Source organism: Mustelus asterias, unplaced genomic scaffold (genome assembly GCF_964213995.1).
Source record: "Mustelus asterias unplaced genomic scaffold, sMusAst1.hap1.1 HAP1_SCAFFOLD_106, whole genome shotgun sequence".
Lineage (NCBI taxonomy): Eukaryota > Metazoa > Chordata > Chondrichthyes > Carcharhiniformes > Triakidae > Mustelus > Mustelus asterias.
Genome location: NW_027590150.1, coordinates 694,477 through 720,065, shown reverse-complemented (window position 1 = coordinate 720,065; position 25,589 = coordinate 694,477). Strand labels below are relative to the sequence as shown.

At 45.3% G+C, this 25,589-nt stretch overlaps 2 protein-coding genes across 2 annotated transcripts in view; both read left to right on the top strand.

Annotated features, from left to right (window-relative positions):
* The window catches only part of LOC144484402 (uncharacterized), a 529,373-nt gene that overhangs the window by 218,438 nt on the left and 285,346 nt on the right, over positions 1 to 25,589 (top strand). The gene's annotated exons all lie outside the window — the stretch shown is intronic.
* Positions 9,604 to 25,589, top strand: part of LOC144484412 (uncharacterized) — a 59,471-nt gene continuing 43,485 nt past the window's right edge. The window contains 2 exon segments of the mRNA XM_078202949.1: positions 9,604 to 9,673; positions 15,323 to 16,218. Coding sequence (XP_078059075.1) covers positions 15,412 to 16,218 — 807 coding nt within the window. The 5' untranslated portion in view covers positions 9,604 to 9,673; positions 15,323 to 15,411.

The following is a 25,589-nucleotide window of genomic DNA, read 5'->3' as shown; positions in this document are numbered from 1 at the left end:
GCTGGTGTCTCAGCAGGTGGGATGACTGAGTGAATCCCTTCCCACACATGGAGCAGGTGAATGGTCTCTCCCCAGAGTGAATTTGCTGGTGTGTCCGCAGGGCAGATGACAATTTAAACTTCTTTGTGCAGTGAGAGCAGCTGAACGGTCTCTCCTCAGTGTGAATGCGCTGGTGGGACACCAGATCCTGAGAGCTTTTGAATCCACTCCCACACTCAGAGCATTTCAAGGGTCTCTCATTGGTGTGAGTGACTTCGTGGTTCAGCAGGCTGGATAAGTGAACATAGCTGTTCCCATACACTGAGCATGTGAACGGTTTCTCCCTGGTATGAACTCGCTGGTGTCTCCGCAAAGTGGATAACTGAGCGAATCCCATCCCACACTCAGAACAAAGGAATGGTTTCTCCCCAGTGTGTACTCGCAGGTTGGATGACGTTCTAAACCTCTTTGAGCAGTGAGAGCAGCTGAACGGTCTCTCCTCAGTGTGAATGCGCTGGTGGGAAATCAGTACCCGAGAGCTTTTGAATCCGCTCCCACAGTCAGAGCATTTAAAGGATCTCTCCTGGCTGTGAGTGACTTTGTGACTCAGCAGCTGGAATAACCGAGTGAATCCCTTCCCACAGTCAGAACAGGTGAATGGCCTCTCCCCAGTGTGAACTCGCTGGTGTCTCTGCAGGCTGGATAACTGAGTGAATCCCTTCCCACAGTCAGGGCAGGTGAATGGTGTCCCCCCCTTGTAACTGCATTCATGAATTTGCAGCTCAGATGGAATTCTGTATCTCTTCCCACAGTCCTCACATTTCCACAGTCTCCCCATGATGCGGGTGTCCTTGTGACTCTCCAGCTTAAACAATCAGTTAAATCTCACACAGAACACGGGTACAGTCTCTCCCCGCTGTGGATGCTGCGATGAATTTTCAGGCTGTGTAACTGGTTAAAGCTCTTTCCACACTCAGTGCACTGGAACACTCTCACTTGGGTGTGTGTGTGTTTTTCGGTGCTATCCCAGTCACATTGATGTTTAAACTTTTCTGAAGCAGACAGAATAGAGAAACATTTCTCCTTCTAGATTCAAAGGCCAATGATATTCAGCTCCTGATGAATTGAGTTACTCTGTCAGATGTTGATGGTTTGGTTTGAAATTTCTGTCTGTAATTCCTCACCTTCTGATATCCTGTAAAAGGAGTTTATAAAAGCCATCACTGTTGGTGCAGGATAGAAATTCAGAACAGAACATTACTTCCTCTCTCATTCCCAAATTTCCATCCCACACACTCTCCCTCCATTCTCACTCTGCTGTATCTAATATTCACCCTCCCGATTCTCCTGAAAGTGCTGATTGAGGCTGATTGACAGATCCATGCTCACTGCTTCCTGCCCTGGACACAGAGAGCTGGAAATCTCCAGGTAGGCTGCCAGACAGACATATGTCCATATGACCAAGTTATGCCAACTCTTTGCTTCCTGTCTGCTAACCAGTTTTCCATCCATCTCAAGACATTACCCGCAATCCCATGTGCTTTAGCTTTACATAGTAATCTGTCATGTGAGATCTTGCTAAAAGCCATCTGAAAGTCTAAACAACATCTCCCTGGTGAACTCTACGAATTCCAGTAGGTTTGTCAAGCATGATTTCCCTTTTGTAAATCCAAGCTGACTTTGTCTGGTTATGCCACTGCTTTCTAAATGCTGAGCTATGAAATCCTTGATAATAAACTCGAGCAGGGGCGGCACGGTAGCACAGTGGTTAGCACTGCTGCTTCACAGCTCCAGTGACCTGGGTTCGATTCCCGGCTTGGGTCACTGTCTGTGTGGAGTTTGCACATTCTCCTCGTGTCTGCGTGGGTTTCCTCCGGGTGCTCCGGTTTCCTCCCACAGTCCAAAGATGTGCGGGTTACGTTGATTGGCTATGCTAAAAATTGCCCTTAATGTCCTGAGATGGGTAGGTTAGAGGGATTAGTGGGAAATATGTAGGGATATGGGGGTAGGGCCTGGGTGGGATTGTGGTCGGTGCAGACTCGATGGGCCGAATGGCCTCTTTCTGTACTGTAAGGTTTCTATGATTTCTAAGTTAACTTCCCTCCTACTGATGTTAGGCTCAATAGTCCATAGTTCCCTATTTTATCTCTTCCTCCCTTTTTGAATCATGGGATTCATAAGAAAGAAGCAAAATACGAATTTAGTTCTTCAGCTATTTCTTTTTTCCCTATTATGAATTCCTGTTTCTGACTGTAAAGGGCCCACATTCGTTTTTGTCAACCTTTTTCTCTTTACCATAGAAACTTTTACACTCAGTTTTTATGTTCCCCACTGGCTTATTTTCATATTCTATTTTCCCCTTCTGAATCAATCCCTTGATCTTCCTTTGTTGAATTTTAAACTGCTCCCAATCCTCAGGTCTGTTGCTCTTTCTTGCCAATTTGTCTGCTTCTTCTTTGAATCCAGTGCTCTCTCTATTTTCCCCTGTAAGACATGGTTTGGCTACAGTTCCATTTCCATGTTTGCGCCAAATAGGAGAAAACAACTTTTGGAGTTCACCTATTTGTTCCTTAAATGCCTATCATTGTCTGTCCACTGTCCTTCCTTTCAGTAATGTTTCCCAGTCCATCATAGCCAACTCATGCCTCAATCCATTATAGTTACCTTTGCTGAGATTCAGGACACTGGTGTCAGAATCAACTACATCATTATTCACCTTGACAAAAAATTCTATCATATTATAGTCATTCGTCCCCAAGGGTTCTCTCACAACTAGTTTGCCAACTAGTCCTTTCTCATTGCACAATACCCAGTCCAAGATGGCATGTTCCCTTGGTCCCTCAAAAGTATTGGTCCAGAAAACCATCCTCTATACACTCCAAACATTCCTCCTCTATTGTAATGTGATTAATTTGATCACCCAATCTATATGCAGATCAAAGTCACCCTGTAATCACAGATATTCCTTTAACACATGCATCTCTGATTTCCTGTCTAATGCTTTTCCCAACATTACCACTGGTTTGGTGGTCTGTATACCACACCCATAAATGTTTTTTGCCCCTTGGTTTGGCTTAACTTGACCTATACAGATTCCACATCTTCTGTGCTATCTTTCCTTAATATTGTATCAATATCTTCTTTAATTAACAATGCAACTCCACCATCTTTTTGTTTATGTCTGTCCTTCCTAAACACTGAATAGCCCCCAATGTTTAGTTCTCATCCTTGGTCACATTGGAGCTATGTCTCTGTGGTCCCAATTGTATCATACCCCTTTACATCTAACTGTGCAACTAATTCATCCATTTTATTTTGAATGCTCCAGGCGTTCACGTACAAAACTTTAAGGCTTGTCCTTTTAACATTTGTTGTCCCATTCCTACTATTTTTTACTGTATTCGGATCTGATTCTGGCTCTCGATTCTGTCTACCACTTTTCTTATTCTTCTTGCTGTCTTTTTCTCCTGTTCTTGATACCCTCTGCTCTGAATCCTTACATAGGTTTCCATCTCCCTGCCATTTTAGTTTAAAACTTCCCAATGACTCAACAAGTACACCCGCAACCTCCCAAGGACATCAGTCCTGGCCCTGTCCAGTTGTACTGGTCCCACCTTCCCCAGAACCAGTCGCAATGTCCCAGGAATCTGAAACCCTGCCTCTCACATCATCTTTTCAGCCAGGTATTCACCCAATATATCCTGCTGTTTCAACTCTGAATAGCACATGGCACTGGTAGTAATCCTGAGATAATGTTAATACAGTCAGTCTTAGAGGATTTGTGGCCAGGAAACTCTCACAAAACATCAGATCAGGATTGGATGTAGCCACAGAATTTATCATAACCTGAAAAGTAGAAAGTTTTGAACATGGAAGAAATCAGCATCATTGATAACCAGTCACATTTGGCAGAAACCATGGAAATGTGGAGAGTATAAAGAGACATTCAATTAACCGTCAGAGCTGGAAACCACACTGGGGAAATGCCCTTTACCTGCTCTGAGTACGGCAAGGGGTCATTCAGTCTTCTCAGCTTGTTAGCGACACCAGTGGGTTTAAACTGGGGAGATGCCATTTATCTGCTTCAAGTGTGGGAAGCGTGATGGTCGTGTTGCAGTGGGTGTATGTTTTTCTGCTGAGGGGGAATGTTTAAAAATCCAGCTTTATTCTGCAGGTATCTGGTGTGTCTGTGTCTCTCAAGGGTTGTGAAAGCTGGGAATCAGTTACTTTGATAGAGCTGATGGGCTTTTGTTTAAACAAGACATTCCTCTGGGATTTCTAGATTTGATTGACAGGTCATGTGATAGTGGGTCTTTGCAGGGAGAAAGAAGCTTTTGCAGTTCTGATCGTTTGAAGATAGAGGGTTTCTACAAGCTGCTCTGAGACTTGTTGTCGTTCTGAAAGCTTTAAGACTGTCTACACTCAAGTATATTTATGGTTACTAACTATATTTAAAGTGGCACTTACAACTATAAGAGTAATGTTGCTTATTTGGAACTGAAATAGTGATAAGTTAGAAATTAAGATTGTTCCTTTGCATTTTTAAATGTTGTTCAACTGTTAATGATTAAGCTGATTCATTTGTTAGAGTTATATTTAAACTGTGATATTAAATAAAGTTAGCTTTACTATGAAATATCCCTAATTTGTCAGTGGAATTTCTCCTCGTCAGAAGCATCCGATCCTCACATTTATGCCAAAATAGAAAAATTGATGGGATCTAGCTTGACTTCCGAATGTAATTTAGGGGTTCTGGTCCAGGACCCTAACAGAAGGGATTCACTCACCCATCCTGCAAACACCCCAGTTTCATACTGAGGAGAGACCTTAAATTTGCCCAGACTGTGGGAGCTGCTATAAAAGTTTTATAGAATCCTTACATTCAGAAGGAGGCCATTTGGCCCATTGAGTCTGACCACAATCCCGCCCAGGCCCTATTCCCCAAACCCCACATATTTACCCTACTAATTCTCCTGACACTCGGGCCAATTTAGCATGGCTAATCAAACAAACCTGCACATCTTTGGACTGTGGGAGGAAATCAGAGCACCCGGAGGAAACCCATGCAGACATGGGGAGAATGTGCAAACTCCACACAGACACTGACCCGAAGGCAGAATTGAACCCAGATCCCTGGCACTATGTGGCAGCAGTGCTAACCATTGTGTCACCGTGCCACCCCAAAATTGTGGATTACTAATGTCTCATCAATGTTTTCACACTGATGAGAGACTGGGTTCAGGGGATCATTTCAACTCACTGTATACCAAGTTCACATTGGGGAGGGGCTGTTCACCTGCTTTGAGTTTGGGAAGATATTCACTGTTTTGAGGTCGGATTTGCAGTATCTAGTTTTGGGGTCACTGTGGATAGTTTTCTCTGACTTACCGTTATCTGTTTAAAGATGAAGAAGGAGTTTTAAGAAGGAGACAACAGTAACTCTCATCCTGTTCAACATGAAACTAAACTCACTGTTAATTCCTCCTCAGTAACAATTTTAAACACAAAGTTTGCAGGCAGGATTGAAGCGGGGACTTTCTCCTGTAAAGTTGCAGTGAGAATGAGTGCCCTGGGGAAATGAGTGTGAATCCCCCAGCCCCGGACAGAGGGGAACTGACCATCCATCTCTTGCTCTAATTCCAGTTTGAAAAGCAACCCTCGACCACCACCCTCTGTCTCCTTCCAGCAAACCAATTCTGTATTCAATTTTTGATTTGATTTATTATCACATGTATTAATATACAGTGAAAAGTATTGTTTCTTGCACGCTGTACAAAGTATACCATTCATAGAGAAGGAAACGAGAGAGTGCAGAATGTAGCGTTAGTCATAGCTAGGGTGTCGAGAAAGATCAACTTAGTGCAAGGTAGGACCATTTATAAGTCTGGCTAGTTCTCCATGGATCCATTGTGATCTAACCTTAACTGGCCAGTCTACCATAGATACCTTGTCGAAGGCCTTGCTGGAGTCCATGTAGACAACATCTACTGCACCGTCCTCATCTATTTTTTTTTGGTCACCCTTTCAAAAAGCTCTGTTAAATTTTTAAGACACAATTTCCCATGCACAAAGCTATGCTGACAATCTGTAATCAGCCTTTGCCTTTCCAAATGCATGTAGATCCTGTCTCTCAGACTACCAACCAACAACTTACCCACCACTGATGTTAGGTTCACCGGTCTGTAGTTCCCTGGCTTTTCTCTGCTGCCTTTCTCAAATAGCTGTAACACTTGCCTCTCTCCAGTCTTCTGGCACCTCACCCGTGGTTGTTGATGATACAAATATATACACTAGGGGGCGCCACAATGTTTTCCCGAGCTTCCCACAATGTCCTGGGATGCGCTTGATCAGGTCCTTGAGATTTATCTACCTTTATGTGTTTTAAAACTTCCAGCACCTTGTCTTCTGTAATGTGGGCGCCATTGAAGACATCACTATTTACATCCCTGAATTCCCAAGTTTTCATGTCTTTCTCCAGGGTAAATACTGATGAGAAATATTCCATTAGGATCTCACCCATCTCCTGTGGCTTCACACATAAATGACCTTGTTGATCTTTAAGGGGCCGATTCTCTCCCTAGTTACTCTTTTGCCCTTAATATACTTGTAGAATCTCTTTGGATTTTCTTTTACCTTATCTGCCAAAGCTATCTCATGTTCCCTTTTTGCCGTCCTGATTTCCATTTTAAGTGGACTTCTGCACTCCCGATACTCCTCAAGGGATTCACTTGGCCCCAGCTGTCTGAACCTGACATATGCTTCCTTCTTTTTATTGACCAGAATCTCAGTATCTCTCGTCATTGAGTGTTTCCTCCTCCTGCCAGCTTTGTCCTTTACAGTAACAGGAAGGTGCTGGCCCTGAACTCTCGCTATCTCGCTTCTGAAAGCATCCCACATTCCAGACGTTCCTTGACCTGTGAACAGCCTTCCCCAATCAGCTTGTGAAAGTTCCTGTACAATACCATCAAAATTGGCCAAGCCCCAATTTAGAACTTTAACTTGTGGACCAGACCTATCCTTTTCCAAAACTATATTAAAACTAATCGAATTATGGCCATTGATCCCAAAGTGCTCCCCAGTAACACTTCAGTCACATGCTGCTTCACATCCTGGTTACTTGTTCGTATGTATATTTCCTCAACTTCATATCACAACAAGGACATCAATTTGTGTCTTATCTTGGGGAAATCAACAATAAATAAACTTTGAAACTTTAAACTTTTACCCAACACACAGTCAAAACGCTGTTAGACTTAATACTATAAGAAAATATTAACTCCAGTGCAGTCACAGGAATTATTAACATCATGAAAAGAATGAGCCCTGTCAGAATGAACATAGTCCAGTCCCGGATGTGATTAACAGGAGCAATAATAGCAGAATCCAACCCTGCAATCACTCGTGAACTCGCTGGTGTCTCAGTAGGTGGTAGGACTGAGTAAATCCCTTCCCACACTGGGAGCAGATGAATGGCCTCTCTCCAGTGTGAATTCGCTGGTGTCTCAGCAGTTGGAATGACTGAATGAATCCTATCTCACACTCAGAGCAGATGAAAGGCTTCTCTGTAGAGTGAACACGCTGGTGTCTCAGGAGGAGAGCTGACTGAGTGAATCCCTTACCACAGATGAAACAGATGAATGGGTTCTCCGCAGAGTGAATTTGTTGATGTCTCTGCAAGCTGCACGACCGACTGAATCGCTTTCCACATTTAGTGCAAGAGAACGGCCTCGCCCCAGTGTGAACTCGCTGGTGTCGCAGGAGACTGAATGACCGAGTGAATCCCTTACCGCACACAGAACAGGAGAATGGGCTCTGACTACAGTGAATGTATTGGTGTCTCTGTAGATTCCTTGTACTTTTGAAGCTCTTACCACAGTCCGAACATTTAAAAAGTCTCTTATCAGTGTGAACAAGCTGATGAGAAGTGAGATTAGTTAAACTGGTGAATCCCTTCCCACACACAGAGCAGCTAAATGGTCTCTCCCCAGTGTGAACTTGCTGATGTACAGTGAGGTGAGATAACTGAGTGAATCCCATGCCACATTGGGAGCAGATGAACGGCCTCACCCCAGTGTGAACTCGCTGGTGTCTCAGCAGGGTGGATGTCCGAGCAAATCCTTTCCCACACTTGAAGCAGGTGAATGGTCTCTCCCCAGTGTGACCACGTCGATGAGTTTCCAGATCTGATGGGGATCTGATCACTTTACCACAGTCCCCACATTTCAGTGGCCTGTGTGTGATGTTGGCTCCAGTGTGAGTGCATCGATGATATTCCAGCCGGGATGGATAATTAAATCCCTTCCCACAGTCCCCACATTTCCATGGTTTCTCCATGGTGCTGGTGTCCTTGTGTCTCTCCAGGTTGCACGATCAGTTGAAGCTTCATCCACACACAGAACACATGTACAGTTTCTCCTCGCTGTGGATGGTGTGATGTTTTATCAGGCTGTGTAACTGGTTGAAGCTCTTTCCACAGTCAGTTCACTGGAACACTCTCATTCGGGTGTGTGTGTCTCGGTGCTTTTCCAGTCACAGTGATGTTTGAAATCTTTTCCCACAGACAGAACAGACATTCTCCTCCTTCCACAGTGTACGGTTGATGATATTCAAATCCTGACGAATCGGGTGATTCTGTTAAATCTTGATGTGATGTTTGCTTTTGTACTTTTTATCTGCAAATTCTCCCCTTCTAACACCCTGCAAAAGAAATTTAGGAAAATTATAACTAAGTCTGGATTAGAAGTTCTGAAAAGATAATTCTAGTTTTTCTGGAACATTTTTTCCTCTTTTGTTCCCCCAAATCTATAAATCCCCGTCCCACACACTCTCCCTCCTCCCTGGGCTGAAATCCAAACCCATCTCACCATCTCCACCATTTCTTTCCTACACTCCCAGTTTTCTCCCTCCTCTCCTCTGTCTGGGTACAGATATCCACTCCATCTGATGAAGGAGCAGCGCTCCAAAAGCTAATGGCATTTGCTACCAAATAAACCTGTTGGACTTTAACCTGGTGTTGTTAGAACTCTTACTGTGTTTACCCCAGACCAATGCTGGCATCTCCACATCATGGGTTCAGTTCTCCAGCTCCTGTCTGCAGACTGACAATAAAACCAATGGGTCTTATTGGGGGTGTTGGGGCCTCCAGCGGGTGTTTGTGAATCCTCCCCGCCCACCTCCCAGGGTTTCCTTCCTTCCCAGAGATCAGAGTCCTCATTGATTTGAGGACAAAGTGTAACCTCTTATTTATTGTCCCCCTCCCCCATCCTCTGATGTGAACCATCCTCCAGTGGCTGAGCCAGGATGGGGCCGTTAACCTGGGCCTGTTCCCGGGAGGGAGGGAGGGAGAAGCCCCGCAGCTGCAAACCAGGGAGCTGACAATGATTCTGAAGGGTTTGCGGATCCACAAAGTGTTTCCAAATCCTCCCAGCCACCGCCTAACGCTGACTCCGCTTCTCCGGGACAAACAAGCGCCAAGGACAGCAATGACACTGCGCATGCTCCACATCACAATGCCCGGGGACTGATTGACGGCAGCTCCGGACCAATAGGAAGAGGGGGCGGGGCTGGAGGACCGAGCGGGAGCGGCTGGTCCTCCAACCAATCAGGATGAATGAGGGGCGGGACCTGAAGCATGCGCAGTGCGGGTAATGGCGATGGACGGACGGTTTTAAGTCGGAACCAAGATCAATACCAGGTAGAGGGCGGCGCGCGGGGAGCGATGAACATGGCGGGTGGGTGGAGACCTTCCTAAACGTTCAAAGGCAAACCCCGGAAATGAACTTCCCGGTTCCCCCCGTTTGTGCCAAATGGAGCCGCAACTTGTCGTGTTGGGCCTGGGCTGACTGCCGCCATTGAGGCTGAGTGTGGAAGCCGGCAGGGAGTGAAGTCCGAACGTCTCAATAGAATTCATGACAGTTTCGCGTCACAATGGAGAGTGAGTGTGACGTCACAATGGAGAGTGAGTGTGACGTCACAACAGAATGGATAAGGGTGCCAGATGAGCTGAGACTGGGGCGGAGTCGGGCGATGTCACTGAGGTGGAAGGAGGCGGTCTTGATGATGATGTGGATATCATAGAATCATAGAATCACTACAGTGCAGATGGAGGTCATTCGGCCCATCGAGTCTGCACCGACCACAATCCCACCCAGGCCCTACCCCCACATATTTACCCACTAATCCCTCTAACCTATGCATCTCAGGACTCTAAGGGGCAATTTTTAACCTGGCCAATCAACCTAACCCGCACATCTTTGGACTGTGGGAGGAAACCGGAGCACCCGGAGGAAACCCACGCAGACACGAGGAGAATGTGCAAACTCCACACAGACAGTGACCCGAGCCGGGAATCGAACCCGGGACCCTGGAGCTGTGAAGCAGCAGTGCTAACCACTGTGCTACCGTGCCGCCCATATGATATGTGGCTGGAACCTCATCTTGGGGTGAAATATTTCACCAGGATTGTGAACAGCCTGGTTCAGCCTCAGACAGTTCCCAGGAAGAGGGATAGAGTTGCTGGTGAGGGAGTGGAGTTTGCAGTGGGGACTGAAGACAATGGGTTCAGAATTCCCAGTATTGATATGGAAAAAAATTCTCTTAGTCCTGGACGTCAGACAAGTCAGGATGGTGTGTGAGCTGGAGGGGAACTTGGAGGTGATGGTGTTCACGTCTACCTGCTATCTTAGTCCTTCTTAATGATGGAGGTTGAGGGTTTGGGAGATTCTGTCAAAGTTCTCATTGAGTTGTTGATGTATAAAATCCCTCTCCTTCACCCCTGACCTCTCCGACTTCTCTCTGTCTCCTCCCACAGTGCCCAGAGTCTTGTGTAGACCCAGCCTGGATGACAAGTTTCTTTTCGTGAAGGACATTAGTGAATCAGTTGGAACAAAAACAGAAAATGCTGGAGAAACTCAGCAGGTCTGACAGTGTCTGTGGAGAGAGAATAGAGCCAATGTTTTGAGTCTGGATGACACTTGTCGACAATGGGTCTTCCAGACTCAGAACGTTGGCCCCATTCTCTCTCTACAGATGCTGTCAGACCTAGAACCATAGAACCAAAAAAATTACAGCTCAGAAACAGGCCTTGTGGCCCTTCTTGTCTGTGCCGAACCATTTTTTGCCTAGTCCCACTGACCTGCACTTGGACCATATCCCTCCACACCCCTCTCATCCATGAACCCGTCCAAGTTTTTCTTAAATGTTAAAAGTGACCCCGCATTTACCACTTTATCCGGCAGCTCATTCCACACTCCCACCACTCTCTGCGTGAAGAAGCCCCCCCTAATATTCCCTTTAAACTTTTCTCCTTTCACCCTTCGCCCATGCCCTCTGGTTTTTTTCTCCCCCAGCCTCAGCGGAAAAAGCCTGCTTGCATTCACTCTATCTATACCCATCAAAATCTTATACACCTCTATCAAATCTCCCCTCAATCTTCTACGCTCCAGGGAATAAAGTCCCAACCGATTCAATCTCTCTCTGTAACTCAGCTTCTCAAGTCCCGGCAACATCCTTGTGAACCTTCTCTGCACTCTTTCAACCTTATTTACATCCTTCCTGGAACTGGGTGACCAAAACTGTACACAATACTCCAAATTCGGCCTCACCAATGCCTTATATAACCTTACCATAACACTCCAACTTTTATACTCGATACTCCGATTTATAAAGGCCAATGTACCAAAGGCACTCTTTACTACCCTGTCCACCTGTGACGTCACTTTTAGGGAATTCTGTACCTGTATTCCCAGATCCCTCTGTTCAACTGCACTCTTCAGAGTCCTACCATTTACATAGAACACAGAAAGCCACAGCACAAACAGGCCCTTCGGCCCACAAGTTGCGCTGATCATATCCCTACCTCTAGGCCTATCTATAGCCCTCAATCCCATTAAATCCCATGTACTCATCCAGAAGTCTCTTAAAAGACCCCAACGAGTTTGCCTCCACCACCACCGACGTCAGCCGATTCCACTCACCCACCACCCTCTGAGTGAAAAACTTACCCCTGACATCTCCTCTGTACCTACCCCCCAGCACCTTAAACCTGTGTCCTTCCAAAGTGCAATATCTCACACTTGTCTGCGTTAAATTCCATTTGCCATTTTTCAGCCCATTTTTCTAGTTGGTCCAAATCCCTCTGCAAGCTTTGAAAATCTTCCTCACTGTCCACTACACCTCCAATCTTTGTATCATCAGCAAACTTGCTGATCCAATTTACCACATTATCATCCAGATCATTGATGTAGATGACAAACAACAATGGACCCAACACCGATCCCTGCGGCACAGGCCTCCACTCAGAGAAGCAATTCTCCACAACCACTCTCTGGCTTCTTCCATTGAGCCAGTGTCTAATCCAATTTACTACCGCCCCATGTATACCTAGCGACTGAACCTTCCTAACTAACCTCCCATGAGGGACCTTGTCAAAGGCCTTGCTGAAATCCAGGTAGACAACATCCATCGCCTTCCCTTCATCCACTTTCCTGGTAACCTCCTCGAAAAACTCTAATAGATTGGTCAAATATGACCTACCACGCACAAAGCCATGTTGACTCTCCCTAATAAGTCCCTGTCTATCCAAATATTTGTAGATCCTATCCCTTATCACACCTTCCAATAACTTGCCCACCACCGACGTCAAACTTACTGGCCTATAATTTCCCGGATTTCTTTTGGAACCTTTTTTAAACAACGGAACAACATGAGCCACCCTCCAATCATCCGGCACCTCCCCCGTGAATACTGACATTTTAAATATGTCTGCCAGGGCCCCTGCAAGTTCAACACTAGCTTCCCTCAAGGTCCGTCGGAATACCCTGTCCGGTCCTGGGGATTTATCCACTCTGATTTGCCTCAAGACAGCGAGCACCTCCTCCCCTTTAACCTGTAAAGGTTCCATGACCTTCCTACCAGTTTGCCCTATTTCCGTAGACTCCATGCCCGTTTCCTCAGTAAATACGGATGCAAAAAAACCATTTCGTATCTCCCCCATCTCTTTTGGTTCCATACACAGTCTACCACTCTGGTCTTCAAGAGGACCAATTTTATCCCTCACTATCCTTTTGCTCCGAACATACCTATAGAAGCTCTTTGGATTTTCCTTCACTCTGTCTGCCAAAGCAACCTCATGTCTTCTTTTAGCCCTCCTGATTTCTCTCTTAAGTAGCTTCTTGCACTTTTTATACTCCTCAAGCATCTGACCTGTTCCTTGCTGCCTGTACATTTCATACAACTCTCTCTTCCTCTTAATCAGTGTTACAATCTCCCTCGAGAACCAAGGTTCCTTATTCCTATTTACTTTGCCTTTAATCCTGACAGGAATATACAAACTCTGCACTCTCAAAATTTCTCCTTTGAAGGCCTCCCACTTTCCATTTACATCCTTACCAGAGAACAGCCTGGGCCAATCCACACTTCCCAGATCCCTTCTCATTTCATCAAATTTGGCCTTTTTCCAGTTCAGAACTTCAACCCGAGGACCAGATCTATCCTTATCCACGATCAGGTTGAAACTAATGGCATTATGATCACTGGATCCAAAGTGTTCCCTCACACTTCCATCCATCACCTGCCCTAACTCATTTTCCAATAGGAGATCCAATATCGCATCCTCTGTAGTTGGCATCTCTATATACTGATGTAGAAAATTCTCCTGAACACATTTTACAAACTCTACCCCGTCTAAACCTTTAACAGTATGCGAGTCCCAATCTATATGTGGAAAATTAAAATCCCCTACTATCACAACTTTGTGTTTCTTGCAGTTGTCAGCTATCTCTCCGCTGATTTGCTCCTCCAATTCTCGCTGATTATTGGGTGGTCTATAATACAACCCCATTAATGTGGTCATATCTTTCTTGTTTCTCAGCTCCACCCGTAGGGCCTCTGTAGACAAGCTCCCTAATCTATCCTGCCTGAGAACCGCTGTAACATTTTCTCTGACCAACAATGCCACCCCCCACCTTTTATCCCTCCGCCTCTATCCCGCCTGAAACATTGGAACCCTGGAACATTGAGCTGCCAGTCCTGCCCCTCCTGTAGCCAAGTTTCACTAATGGCTATAATGTCATATTTCCATGTGTCTATCCACGCCTTCAGCTCATCTGCCTGCCCCACAATACTCCTGGCATTGAAATAGACACACCTCAAAAGATTATTTCCACCACACTCTACCCTTCCATTTGTGATTTTGCTTGAACTAACCTGTCTTTTTACCCCTGCTCCACTATCTGCTCTGGCACTCTGGTTCCCATCCCCCTGCAAATCTAGTTTAAATGCTCCCCAATAACACTAGCAAATCTCCCTGCAAGTATATTGGTCCCCTTGTAGTTTAGGTGTAACCCGTCTCTCTTGTACAGGTCCCACCTGCCCCAGAAGAGGTCCCAATGATCCAAGAATTGGAAACCCTGCCCCCTGCACCAGTTCCTCAGCCACGTGTTCATCCGCCCAAGCATCCTACTCCTACCCTCACTGGCATGTGGCTCAGGTAGCAATCCTGAGATTACTACCCTCGGGGTCCTGCTTTTTAACTTCCTTCCAATCTCTTTGTACTCACTCTTTAGGACCTCCTCACTCTTCCTTCCCACGTCATTGGTACCGACATGTACCACGACATCTGGCTGATCACCTTCCCACTTTAGAACGCTGTGCACGCGATCAGAGACATCGCTGACCTTTGCACCTGGGAGGCAACAAACCATGCGGGAGTCTCTGTCCCGACCACAGAACCTCCTGTCTGTACCTCTGACCATTGAGTCCCCTATCACTACTGCTCTCCTCTTCTTCATCCCATCCTTTTGCGCTGTAGAACCAGACTCAGTATCAGAGTTCCGGCTGTTGCAGCTTGTCCCAGGTAAAGCATCTCTCACAACAGTATCCAATTCAGTATACCTGTTGTGGAGGGGTATGTCCACTGGGGAACACTGCTCTGCCTGTCCTTTCACATTTCCATTTCCTCTCCTTACAGTAACCCAATTTCCTGTGCTCTGCTGCTTAGGTGTAACTACCTCCCTAAAGCTACTGTCTATAAACTCCTCATTCTCCCGAATTAGATGGAGGTCATCAAGCTCCTTCTCCAGTTCCCTAACACGCTTTGCTAGCAGCTGCAGCTGGATGCACCTGCTGAGTTTCTCCAGCATTTTCTGTTTTTGTTTCAGATTCCAGCATCCGCAGTATTTTGCTTTTATCTTAGTGAATCAGTTGGGTTTTTCATGACAATCCAACAGCTTTCATAGTCACTTTTCCCTAGTGCTGGCCCCAGATTCATTCAGCTCAATTTCACAACCATTGTATTTTTATGGGTTCCCTTACTCTTTTCTTTCTGTTTCAATCAATTTCACAGGGTTTTAGAAGATGAGGATTTAAACAATACATCAGAACCTGATGGAATCGGCCAATTTATTGTAACCTGAATATCATTGTATTTTGAACATGGAAGAAAATAGCACCGTTCACAGTGGAGAGAAACTGTACATATGTTCTCTGTGTGGACAAGACTTCAACCAATCATCTGGCCTTTCGGAACATAATTGCAGTCACAACAGGGAGATGGCATGGAAATGTAGAGACTGTGGGAAGGAATTCAATTACCCATCCCTGCTGGAAACTCATCGGCGCAGTCACACTGGGGAGAGACCATTCACCTGCTCCCAGTGTGGGAAGGGTTTTGCTCACCCATCCACCCTAGTAAAACACCAGCGAATTCACACTGGGGAGAGACCATTCACCTGCTCCCAGTGCGGGAAGCGATTTGCTTACTCATCCAATCTGCTGAAACATCAGCGAATGCACACTGGAGAGAGACCTTTCACCTGCTCTGTGTGTGGGAAGGGATTCACTCAGTCATCCAACCTTGCATTACACAAGCAAATTCACACTGAGGAGAAGCCGTTCACCTGCTCCCAATGTGGGAAGGGATTCAGTCGGTCATCAAATTTGCTGACACACCAGACTGTTCACACTGGGGAGAGGCCGTTCACCTGTTCCCAGTGTGGGAAGGGATTTGCTCACTCACACACACTGCGGACGCACCAGCGAATTCACACTGGGGAAAGACCATACACCTGCTCTGTATGTGGGAAGGGATTCAATCAGTCATCCAACCTAGCAATACACAAGGAAGGGCACACCGGGGAGAGACCATTCACCTGCTCGCAGTGTGGGAAGGGATTTGCTCATTCAGCCAATCTGCTGAAACACCAGAGAGTTCACACTGGGGAGAGGCCATTCATTTGCTCCGTTTGTGGGAAAGGTTTTGCTCGCTCATCCAACCTGCGGTTACACCAGCGAGTTCACACTGGGGAGAGACCTTTCATCTGTTCCACATGTGGGAAGGGATTCACTCAGTCATCCACTCTGCAGACACACCAGCGAGTTCACAAGTAACTATTGTGATGGGATTTTTCTGTTAATCATATTCGTTGAATGATTCAACCTCTGCTGAGACATCGCAGCAGTCACTCCGATTAGATTTATTATCTGCTCCGACTCTTGGGGATAACCAAATCATTTGAGATTAAGTACATACAAATTGAGGGCATTGATTGGATGATTATGAATGCAAATAAAGAGACATGTACTGACATAGTGTGAAGTTCAGAGAGAAATACCTGTGAAGTTTCACTCTAAATAAATCTGTACCAAATAAAGATTGGCTCCAACTTCTTCCTTCACCATAAGCTGTCAGGATTGTAACATGGTCAGAGGGAATATTTTCTAATGGTGGAGATTGGAAGCTAAAGGGAAATATTTTTCAGACAGAAGTTTTGCAATCCCAACAGCTTTTGTGAGAAATGGCTGAAAGTGAGTGGGAATTGTCAGGGTCTGATTACCCGCTGCTGCTCTCAGAGTCTGAACCATGTGAAAGTGGAGATGTGGATACTGGTTACATCCCTACCAAGGGGGAAACAAGGTCTGGCCTTGGCATTGTCACTTCCCAGCAAAAGGAAAATCAGAAGCAAAGTATTTTGTGAGCTGGATGTCCGTCAGTTAGACACTGATAAAGATTTGGACACTGATAAAGATTTGGATCTTCTGTTTGGGTTCAATGATGAGATTGACAAGATAGATGATCTACTGAATGGTTATGAAACATGGTTAGACTTTGACAGCTTTTGTAGGGGGTGAAAGCAGCTATAGCAGATCTGGATATCACAACAAAAGACAGATTGGAACAGCATTAATAAACAAATGAACCCCGGGAATGACTGGGGAACAATTAGCAAGTGCTTCAGGTCTGACTCAAAATATCATCATGTGATGAACTTCCCAAAGTGGAAAATTAGGGATTTTGCAGTGAGACACAACACAGAGAATTCTGAGAAATTAGAGATAGCATTAGATCCAAGATAGAGACATACAATTTGGCCAAGGAAAACAACAGACCTGATGATTGGGAGCAGTTTAGAATTCAGCAACAGAGGACCAAGGAATTGATTAAGAAGAGGAAAATGGAATATGAGAGTAAGCTTGCAGGGAACATAAAAACTGACTGTAAAAATTTCTACTGGTGTATGAAGAGAGAAAGATTGATGAAGACAAATGTCATTTACAGTCAGAAACAGGAGAATTTATAATGGAGAACAAAGAAATGGCTGACCAACTGACTACATACTTTGGTTCTGTCTTCACAAAGGAGGACACAAAAATGTTGGGGAACACAGGGTTTAGTGAGAGGAAGGAATTGAAGGAGATCAGTATTAGTCGAGGATTAGTGTTGGGGAAACTGATGGGATTAAAGGCCTATAAATCTTCAGGACTTGATCATTTGCATCCCAGAGTACATGAGGAAGATGCCTGAGAAATAGTGGATGCATTGGTGGTCAACTTCCAAGATTCTATAAACTCTGGAACAGTTCCTACAGGTTGGAGGATAGCTAATGTAGCCCCACTATTTAAAAAGGGAGGGTAGGGAGAAAGTAAGGAATTATAGACCAGTAAGCCTGACACTGTTAGTGGGGAATATTCAAGAATCAATTTTCAAGGATTTTATAGCAAAACACTTGAAAAACAGTGGCAGGATCGCACAGAAAGGGAAATTGTGCTTGACAAAACTATTAGAATTCTTTGAGGATATCACTAGTCGAGTTGATGAGGGGGAGCCAGTGGATGTGGTTTATTTCGACTTTCAGAAGAATTCCGACAAAGTCAAAAAAGATTAACGTGTAAAATTAAAGCACATGGGATTGGGGCAGTATGTTGAGATGGATAGAAAACTAGTTGGCAGACAGGAAACAAAGAGTAGGGATAAATGGGTCTTTTTCCAAATGGCAGGAAGTGACTAATAGGGTACTGAAGGGATCAGAGCTGAGACCCCAGCTATTTACTACATATATATTATTGATTTAAATGAGGGAACTAAAGGCAATATCTCCATATTTGCTAATGACACAAAGCAAGGTGGGAGGGTGAGCTGTGAGGAGGATGCAGCAATCCTTCAGTGTAATTTGACAAGTTGAGTGAGTGGGCAAATGATTGGCAGATGCAGTATAATTTGGATAAATGTGAGGTCATCCACTTTGGGAGCAAAAACGGGAAGACAGATTACTATCTGAATAGCCAAGAAGTAGGAGGAGGAAATATGCAACAAGACCTGGGTGTCCTCGTACACTCATCACTGAAGGTAAGCATGCAGGTGTAAAAGACAGTAAAAAAGGCAAATGGTATGTTGGAAAAAAAACTCAACAGGTCAGGCAGCATCTGTGCAGAGAGAGAAACACAGTTAACATTTCAAGTCTGTGACCTTTCACCAGAACTGGGAAAAGTTAGAAATGTAACAGGTTTGGAGAAAGGGGCGGGTGGAAGACAGGAGAGATCGAATGAGAGAAAAGTGAATCCCCCCAGAGCCAAAGGGAATGGAGATGGAGCGAGAAAAGAAACAGAAGCTGTGCCTGGAGCAGGGGGGCTGCTGACTGAAAGAAAGAAAAATGAAAGAATCGAAGACAAAGAAACAGAATGGGCTGAGAGTTTACTCTCTGAAACTGCTGGACTGAATGTTGAGTCCAGATGGCTGTAGTGTGGAGGGTGTGGGTGAGTGGAAGGATCTTCTCCTGGACCTGCTCTAGACCCTGGTTAAAACAGTAATCTGTAGATCCAGGATCGGAGGGGCTGAATGGGGAGGCAGGGGTCACTCTGGCTGCCGACTGATCTTCTGTGACCTTGTCTGTGCCCAGGTGGCCCTGGGGAGGGGAATTCTATTGGTACTTTGTTGCCGATTTTGGTCTTTTTGTTTGATTGAACCACATGTTTGGGTGAAGGAGAGGAAAGAATGTTCCGAGAAAGTGGAATTGTCTGTTCTGAATTTCTATCCTGCACTGATAGTTGATGTCAGTGTCACTATCTCACGCACCATTTCTACCCCTCTTCAACTAAAGAACAGACATTCGGACTCGAACATTAACTCTGTTTCTCTCTCCACAGAAACTGCCAGGCCTGCTGAGTTTTTCCAATTTTCTGTTTTTATTTCAGATTATCAGCACCTGCAAAATTTTACTATTATCTCAATAGCCGCACTTAAGATCCCAGGATTAAGTCCATCGGGACCCGGTCTCTCCCCAGTGTGAACTCACTGGGGTACAGTGAGTTGAGATGATCCCCTGAACCCAGGCTCACAGTAAAAGCATCTGAATGTCTCTCATCAGTGTGAATACGCTGGTGAGACATCAGTTCTTCACTACTTTTATAGCAGTTCCCGCAGTCTGGGCATTTGTAAGGTCTCTCCCCAGTGTGAAACCAGAGTGTTTGCAGTGTGGATGATTGAGTGAATCCCTTCGGTTAGAGTCCTGGACCAGAACCTCTAAATTACATTAGAAAATTAGAGTAGACCCCAACAATTTTTCTATTTTGGCATAAGTGTGAGGATAGAATGCTTCACTCCAGGAATGATTCCACTGACAAATTAGGGATTTTTCATGGTAAAATAAACGTTTTTAAATAAAAGTTCAAATATAATTCCAACAAATGAAACAGTTTGACTATTAACAGTTGAATAATATTTAAAAGTGAAAGGAAAGAACTTTAATTTCTAACTTATCACAATTTCAGTTCCAAAGAACTGAAGGTTGGTTAGGGCAAGTTTAGGGCCAGTTATAGATGGCAGAGGGAAGTTATGTGTGGAACCGGAGGAGATTGGTGAAGCATTGAACCAATATTTCTCTTCGGTGTTCACGCAAGGGGACATGAATATAGCTGAGGAGGACACTGGGTTGCAAGGGAGTAGAATAGACAGTATTACAGTTGATAAGGAGGATGTGCAGGATATTCTGGAGGGTCTGAAAATAGATAAATCCCCTGGTCCGGATGGGATTTATCCAAGGATTCTCTGGGAGGCAAGAGAAGTGATTGCAGAGCCTCTGGCTCTGATCTTCAGGTCGTCGTTGGCCTCTGGTATAGTACCAGAAGATTGGAGGTTAGCGAATGTTGTCCCATTGTTTAAGAAGGGGAACAGAGACTTCCCCGGGAATTATAGACCGGTGAGTCTCACTTCTGTTGTCGGCAAGATGTTGGAAAAAATTATAAGGGATAGGATTTATAGTTATTTGGAGAGTAATGAATTGATAGGTGATAGTCAGCATGGTTTTGTGGCAGGTAGGTCGTGCCTTACTAACCTTATTGAGTTTTTTGAGAAAGTGACCAAGGAGGTGGATGGGGGCAAGGCAGTGGACGTGGTATATATGGATTTTAGTAAGGCGTTTGATAAGGTTCACCATGGTAGGCTTCTGCAGAAAATGCAGATGTATGGGATTGGGGGTGATCTAGGAAATTGGATCAGGAATTGGCTAGCGGATAGGAAACAGAGGGTGGTGGTTGATAGTAAATATTCATCATGGAGTGCGGTTACAAGTGGTGTACCTCAGGGATCTGTTTTGGGGCCACTGCTGTTTGTAATATTTATTAATGATCTGGATGAGGGTATAGTTGGGTGGATTAGCAAATTTGCTGATGACACCAAAGTCGGTGGTGTGGTAGACAGTGAGGAAGGGTGTCGTAGTTTGCAGGAAGACTTAGACAGGTTGCAAAGTTGGGCCGAGAGGTGGCGGATGGAGTTTAATGCGGAGAAGTGTGAGGTAATTCACTTTGGTAGGAATAACAGATGTGTTGAGTATAGGGCTAGCGGGAGGACTTTGAATAGTGTGGAGGAGCAGAGGGATCTAGGTGTATGTGTGCATAGATCCCTGAAAGTTGGGAATCAAGTAGATAAGGTTGTTAAGAAGGCATATGGTGTCTTGGCGTTTATTGGTAGGGGGATTGAATTTAGGAGTCGTAGCGTTATGTTGCAACTGTACACAACTCTGGTGCGGCCGCACTTGGAGTACTGTGTGCAGTTCTGGTCCCCACATTACAGGAAGGATGTGGAGGCTTTGGAGAGGGTGCAGAGGAGGTTTACCAGGATGTTGCCTGGTATGGAGGGGAGATCCTATGAGGAGAGGCTGAGGGATTTGGGATTGTTTTCACTGGAAAGGCGGCGGCTAAGAGGGGATCTTATTGAAACATATAAGATGATTAGAGGTTTAGATAGGGTGGATAGTGATAGCCTTTTTCCTCTGATGGAGAAATCCAGCACGAGGGGGCATGGCTTTAAATTGAGGGGGGGTAGTTATAGAACCGATGTCAGGGGTAGGTTCTTTACCCAGAGGGTGGTGAGGGATTGGAATGCCCTGCCAGCATCAGGAGTAAATGCGCCTAGTTTGGGGGCGTTTAAGAGATCCGTAGATAGGTTCATGGACGAAAAGAAATTGGTTTAGGTTGGAGGGTCACAGTTTTTTTTTTAACTGGTCGGTGCAACATCGTGGGCCGAAGGGCCTGTTCTGCGCTGTAATGTTCTATGTTCTATGTTCTATGTACTATGTTCTAAATAAGCAACATTCCTCTTACCAATGTAAATCCCACTTTAAATAGTTAGCAACTATAAATATACTTGCTATAATGAGTATAGACTGCCTTGAAACTTCCAGAGAGATGACAAGTCTCAGAGTAGCTTGTAGAAAACCTCTATCAACAAAGAATCCTCGTTGAGCTTCCAGCTCTGACGGATAACTGAAACTCTCCTCACAGTCTCCACATTTTCACGGTTTCTCCCTAATTTGAAATCCAGTCACAACAGTTACTTGTGAGTTCGCTGGTGTGTCAGAAGATTCAATGAGGTAGCATATCCCTTCCCACACTACAAACAGGTGAATGGTCTCTCCCCACTGTGAACCCACTGATGTATTGCTAGTTTAGATGACTGATTGAATCGCTTCCTAAACACATAACAGATGAATGGCCTGTCCTCTGTGTGGATTCGCTGGTGTATTGCTAGGTTGGATGAGTGATTGAATCCTTTCCCACACACAGAGCAGATGAATGACTTCTCCCAGTGTGAACTCGCTGGTGTGTCAGGAGAGTTGATAACCGACTGAATCCTTTCCCACACACAGAGCAGGTGAATGGCCTTTCCCCAGTGTGAATTCACTGGTGTGTGAACAAAGTGGCTGACTGAACAAATCCCTTTCCACACTGGGAACAGGTGAATGGCCTCTCCCCAGTGTGAACTTGCTGGTGTTTCAACAAATTGGTTAAGTCAGCAAATCCCTTCCCACACAGGGAGCAAGTGAATGGCTTCTCCTGAGTGTGAGTTTGTACTGTATCAACAGAGTGGATGAGTGAGCGAATCTCATCCCACATTCAGAGCAGGTGAACGGTTTCTCCCCAGTGTTGAACTTGCTGGTGTGTTGCGAGGTTGGATGACTAATTGAATCCTTTCCCACATTGGGAGCAGGTGAATGGCCTCTCCTCAGCATGAGTCCTCTGGTGTATATGAAAGCTGGATAACTGAGTGAATCCCTTCCCACACTGGGAACAGGTGAATGGCCTCTCCCCAGTGTGACTACGTCGATGAATTTCCAGCAGGGATGGGTAATTGAATTCCTTCCCACAATCCTCACATGCTATTTCCCTGTTGTGACTGCAACTATGTTCCTCAAGGCCAGATGATTCTCCACACAAAGAACACGTGTACATTTTCTCTCCACTGTGAATGGCGCTTTTTTCTTCCATGTTCAAAATACAATGATATTCAGGTTACAATAAATTGGCCGACTCCATCAGGTTCTGATGTCATGTTTGGTTTCAGTTTCTCAACTGCAAATCCCCCTCTTCTAAAACAGTGCAAAATTGATTTAAAACAGAAAACAGAGTGAAAAAGAACCCACAAAAACGCAAAGGTGGGTTGTGAATTTGAGTTGAATGAATCTGGTAATCTGGTAATTTGTGGGGTCAGCGTGAGGAAAAGGTAACCATGAAAGCTGCTGAATTGTCATAAAAACACAACTGGTTTATTGATGTCCTTCAGGGAAGGGACCCTGCCACACAGTCTGGGTCTACACAAGACCCACTGTGGCACTGTGGGAGGAGACAGAGAGAAGTAGGAGTGGCTGGGGTGAAAAAGAGGGATTTAAACATCTGCATCTTGACAAGAACTTTGACAGAATCTCCTAAACCCTCAACCTCCAGCATCTAGAAGGACCAAGGTAGCAGGTGGATATAAACACCATCACCTCCAAGTTCCTCCAACTCACACACCATCCTGACTTATCTGACTTCCAGTACTAAAAGAACAGAAATTTCTTTTGTATAAATACTGGGAAAACTGAACCCATTGTCTTCAGTCTGAATACAAACTCCACTCCCTCACCAGCAACTGAAAGATGTGCTGGTTAAAAAAGTGCATTGACCCGAACAGGCGTCGGAGTGTGGCGACTAGGGGAATTTCACAGGAACTTCATTGCAATGTTAATGTAAGCCTTACTTGCGACTAATAAATAATCTTTTTTAAAAAACTCTCTCCCTCTTCCTGGGAACTGTCTGAGGCTGAACAAGGCTGTTCACAACCATGGTGAAATATTTCACTCCAAGATGAGCTTCCAGCCACATATCCACATCATCGTCAAGACCGCTTTGTTCCTCCTCAGTGACATTGCACAACTCCACCCCAGTCTCAGATTATCTGGCACTCTCACCCCATTCCATTGTGACGTGAAACTCAGGGGAATGGGAATATAGAGAGGGGATGGGACTGACTGAATTGCTCTACAGAGAGTTGGCATGGATCTGTATTGCCAAACTGATCCATTCTATGTTGTAATGTCTCCATCACTGGAAATAAATAAAGTAGCCACATTGCTATATATTTCAAGACAAGAAATAAGGGATCATAAATAACGTAGTAGATGCAATATAACTACATTATACATATCTCTGTACCATACAAATTTTCTGTTCATTTAAATGTTAGCTTTCTCCTGGGAAAACTCCCTCTTTAATTGTGAACATTGGGTAAGAGGCCATCCTATTAGCCACATAAATAAATGGGTCAAACTGAGGGGGCTAAAGGATGTCAATATCTTTGAGAGAGAAAGAAAAAGATACCTGGGCCGAGTCCTGCTCCTAATTCCGATGTTCGTCTGTAAGCTTTCCAGAGTCTGCAGCCTTCCTGGATTCACTTCCTTTCCCTTCAGTTGCTGCAAGTCCCCAATTTCCCCCAGAATGAGGAAAGAAATGGAAAGAGGGAAACATTGATTACCTCCCAGATGTTGTCCAGAGGAGGGAGTTTCAGTCGGAAGCTCATTGGACAATTTCCGTATTCTGACGTCACAATGGAGGCGTGCCTGAATAGCCAATAAGAATCACACTGCTACGCGGTGACGTCTCCGGGTTCCAGTGCGCAGGCCCGGGCGCGCGGACCCGGGAGCCCCGCCCCCACCCATTGTTCCCTCCCCCGACACACATCGAGCCAAGGTTTCCAGGCAACCGGCTGACGGCTCCGGCCAGAGCGAGAAGCCGCTCTGTGATCTCCCCCTCCCCCCGGCCCGGGACTGCGCATGTCTAATGGAGAGGGGAAGTTGCGAATGTTCCGGGGGAGAGCCCACCCTCTGACGTTCATGCTGAATTGTTGACCCATGGGAAGAGTTGGAGGACCGGAAGGGCTGTGGCCCTCCAGACAATCCAGGGCGCGGGCTTTGTGACAATGCAGGTTGAACTTCACACAGACTGAAATTTCCTCCTGTCTCCTTAAAAGAGGCCAAAATCTGTGAGTAAAATACTTTCTTTTCTTCCCCTTTCCATTTCTTTTCTCATTCTGGGGAAAATTGGGGACTTGCAGCAACTGAAGGGAAAGGAAGTGAATCCAGGGAGGCTGCAGACTCTGGAAAGATTGGCCCAGGTCTGTCAATCAGCCTCTTCAGGAAAACTGGGAGGGTGAATCTTAGATCCAGCAGAATGAGAATGGAGGGAGAGTTCTTTTTTCTTCATTCGTGAGACATGGGCATCACTGGCTGGCCAGCATTTATTGCCCATCCTTCATTGCCCTTGAACTGATTGGTTCACTGGGCTGTTTCAGAGGGCAGTTGCGAACCAACACATTTCTGTGGCTTTGGTGTCACATGTAGGCCAGGCCAGGTGAGGGTGGCAGATTTCCTTCCCTAAAGGGCATTAGTGAACCAGATGGGGTTTTCCGACAATCGACAATGGTTTCACAATCATCAATAGATTCTTAATTCCACATTTTTTTTATTGAATTCAAATTCTACCGTCTGCTGTGGCGGGATTCGAACCTGGGTCCCCAGAACATT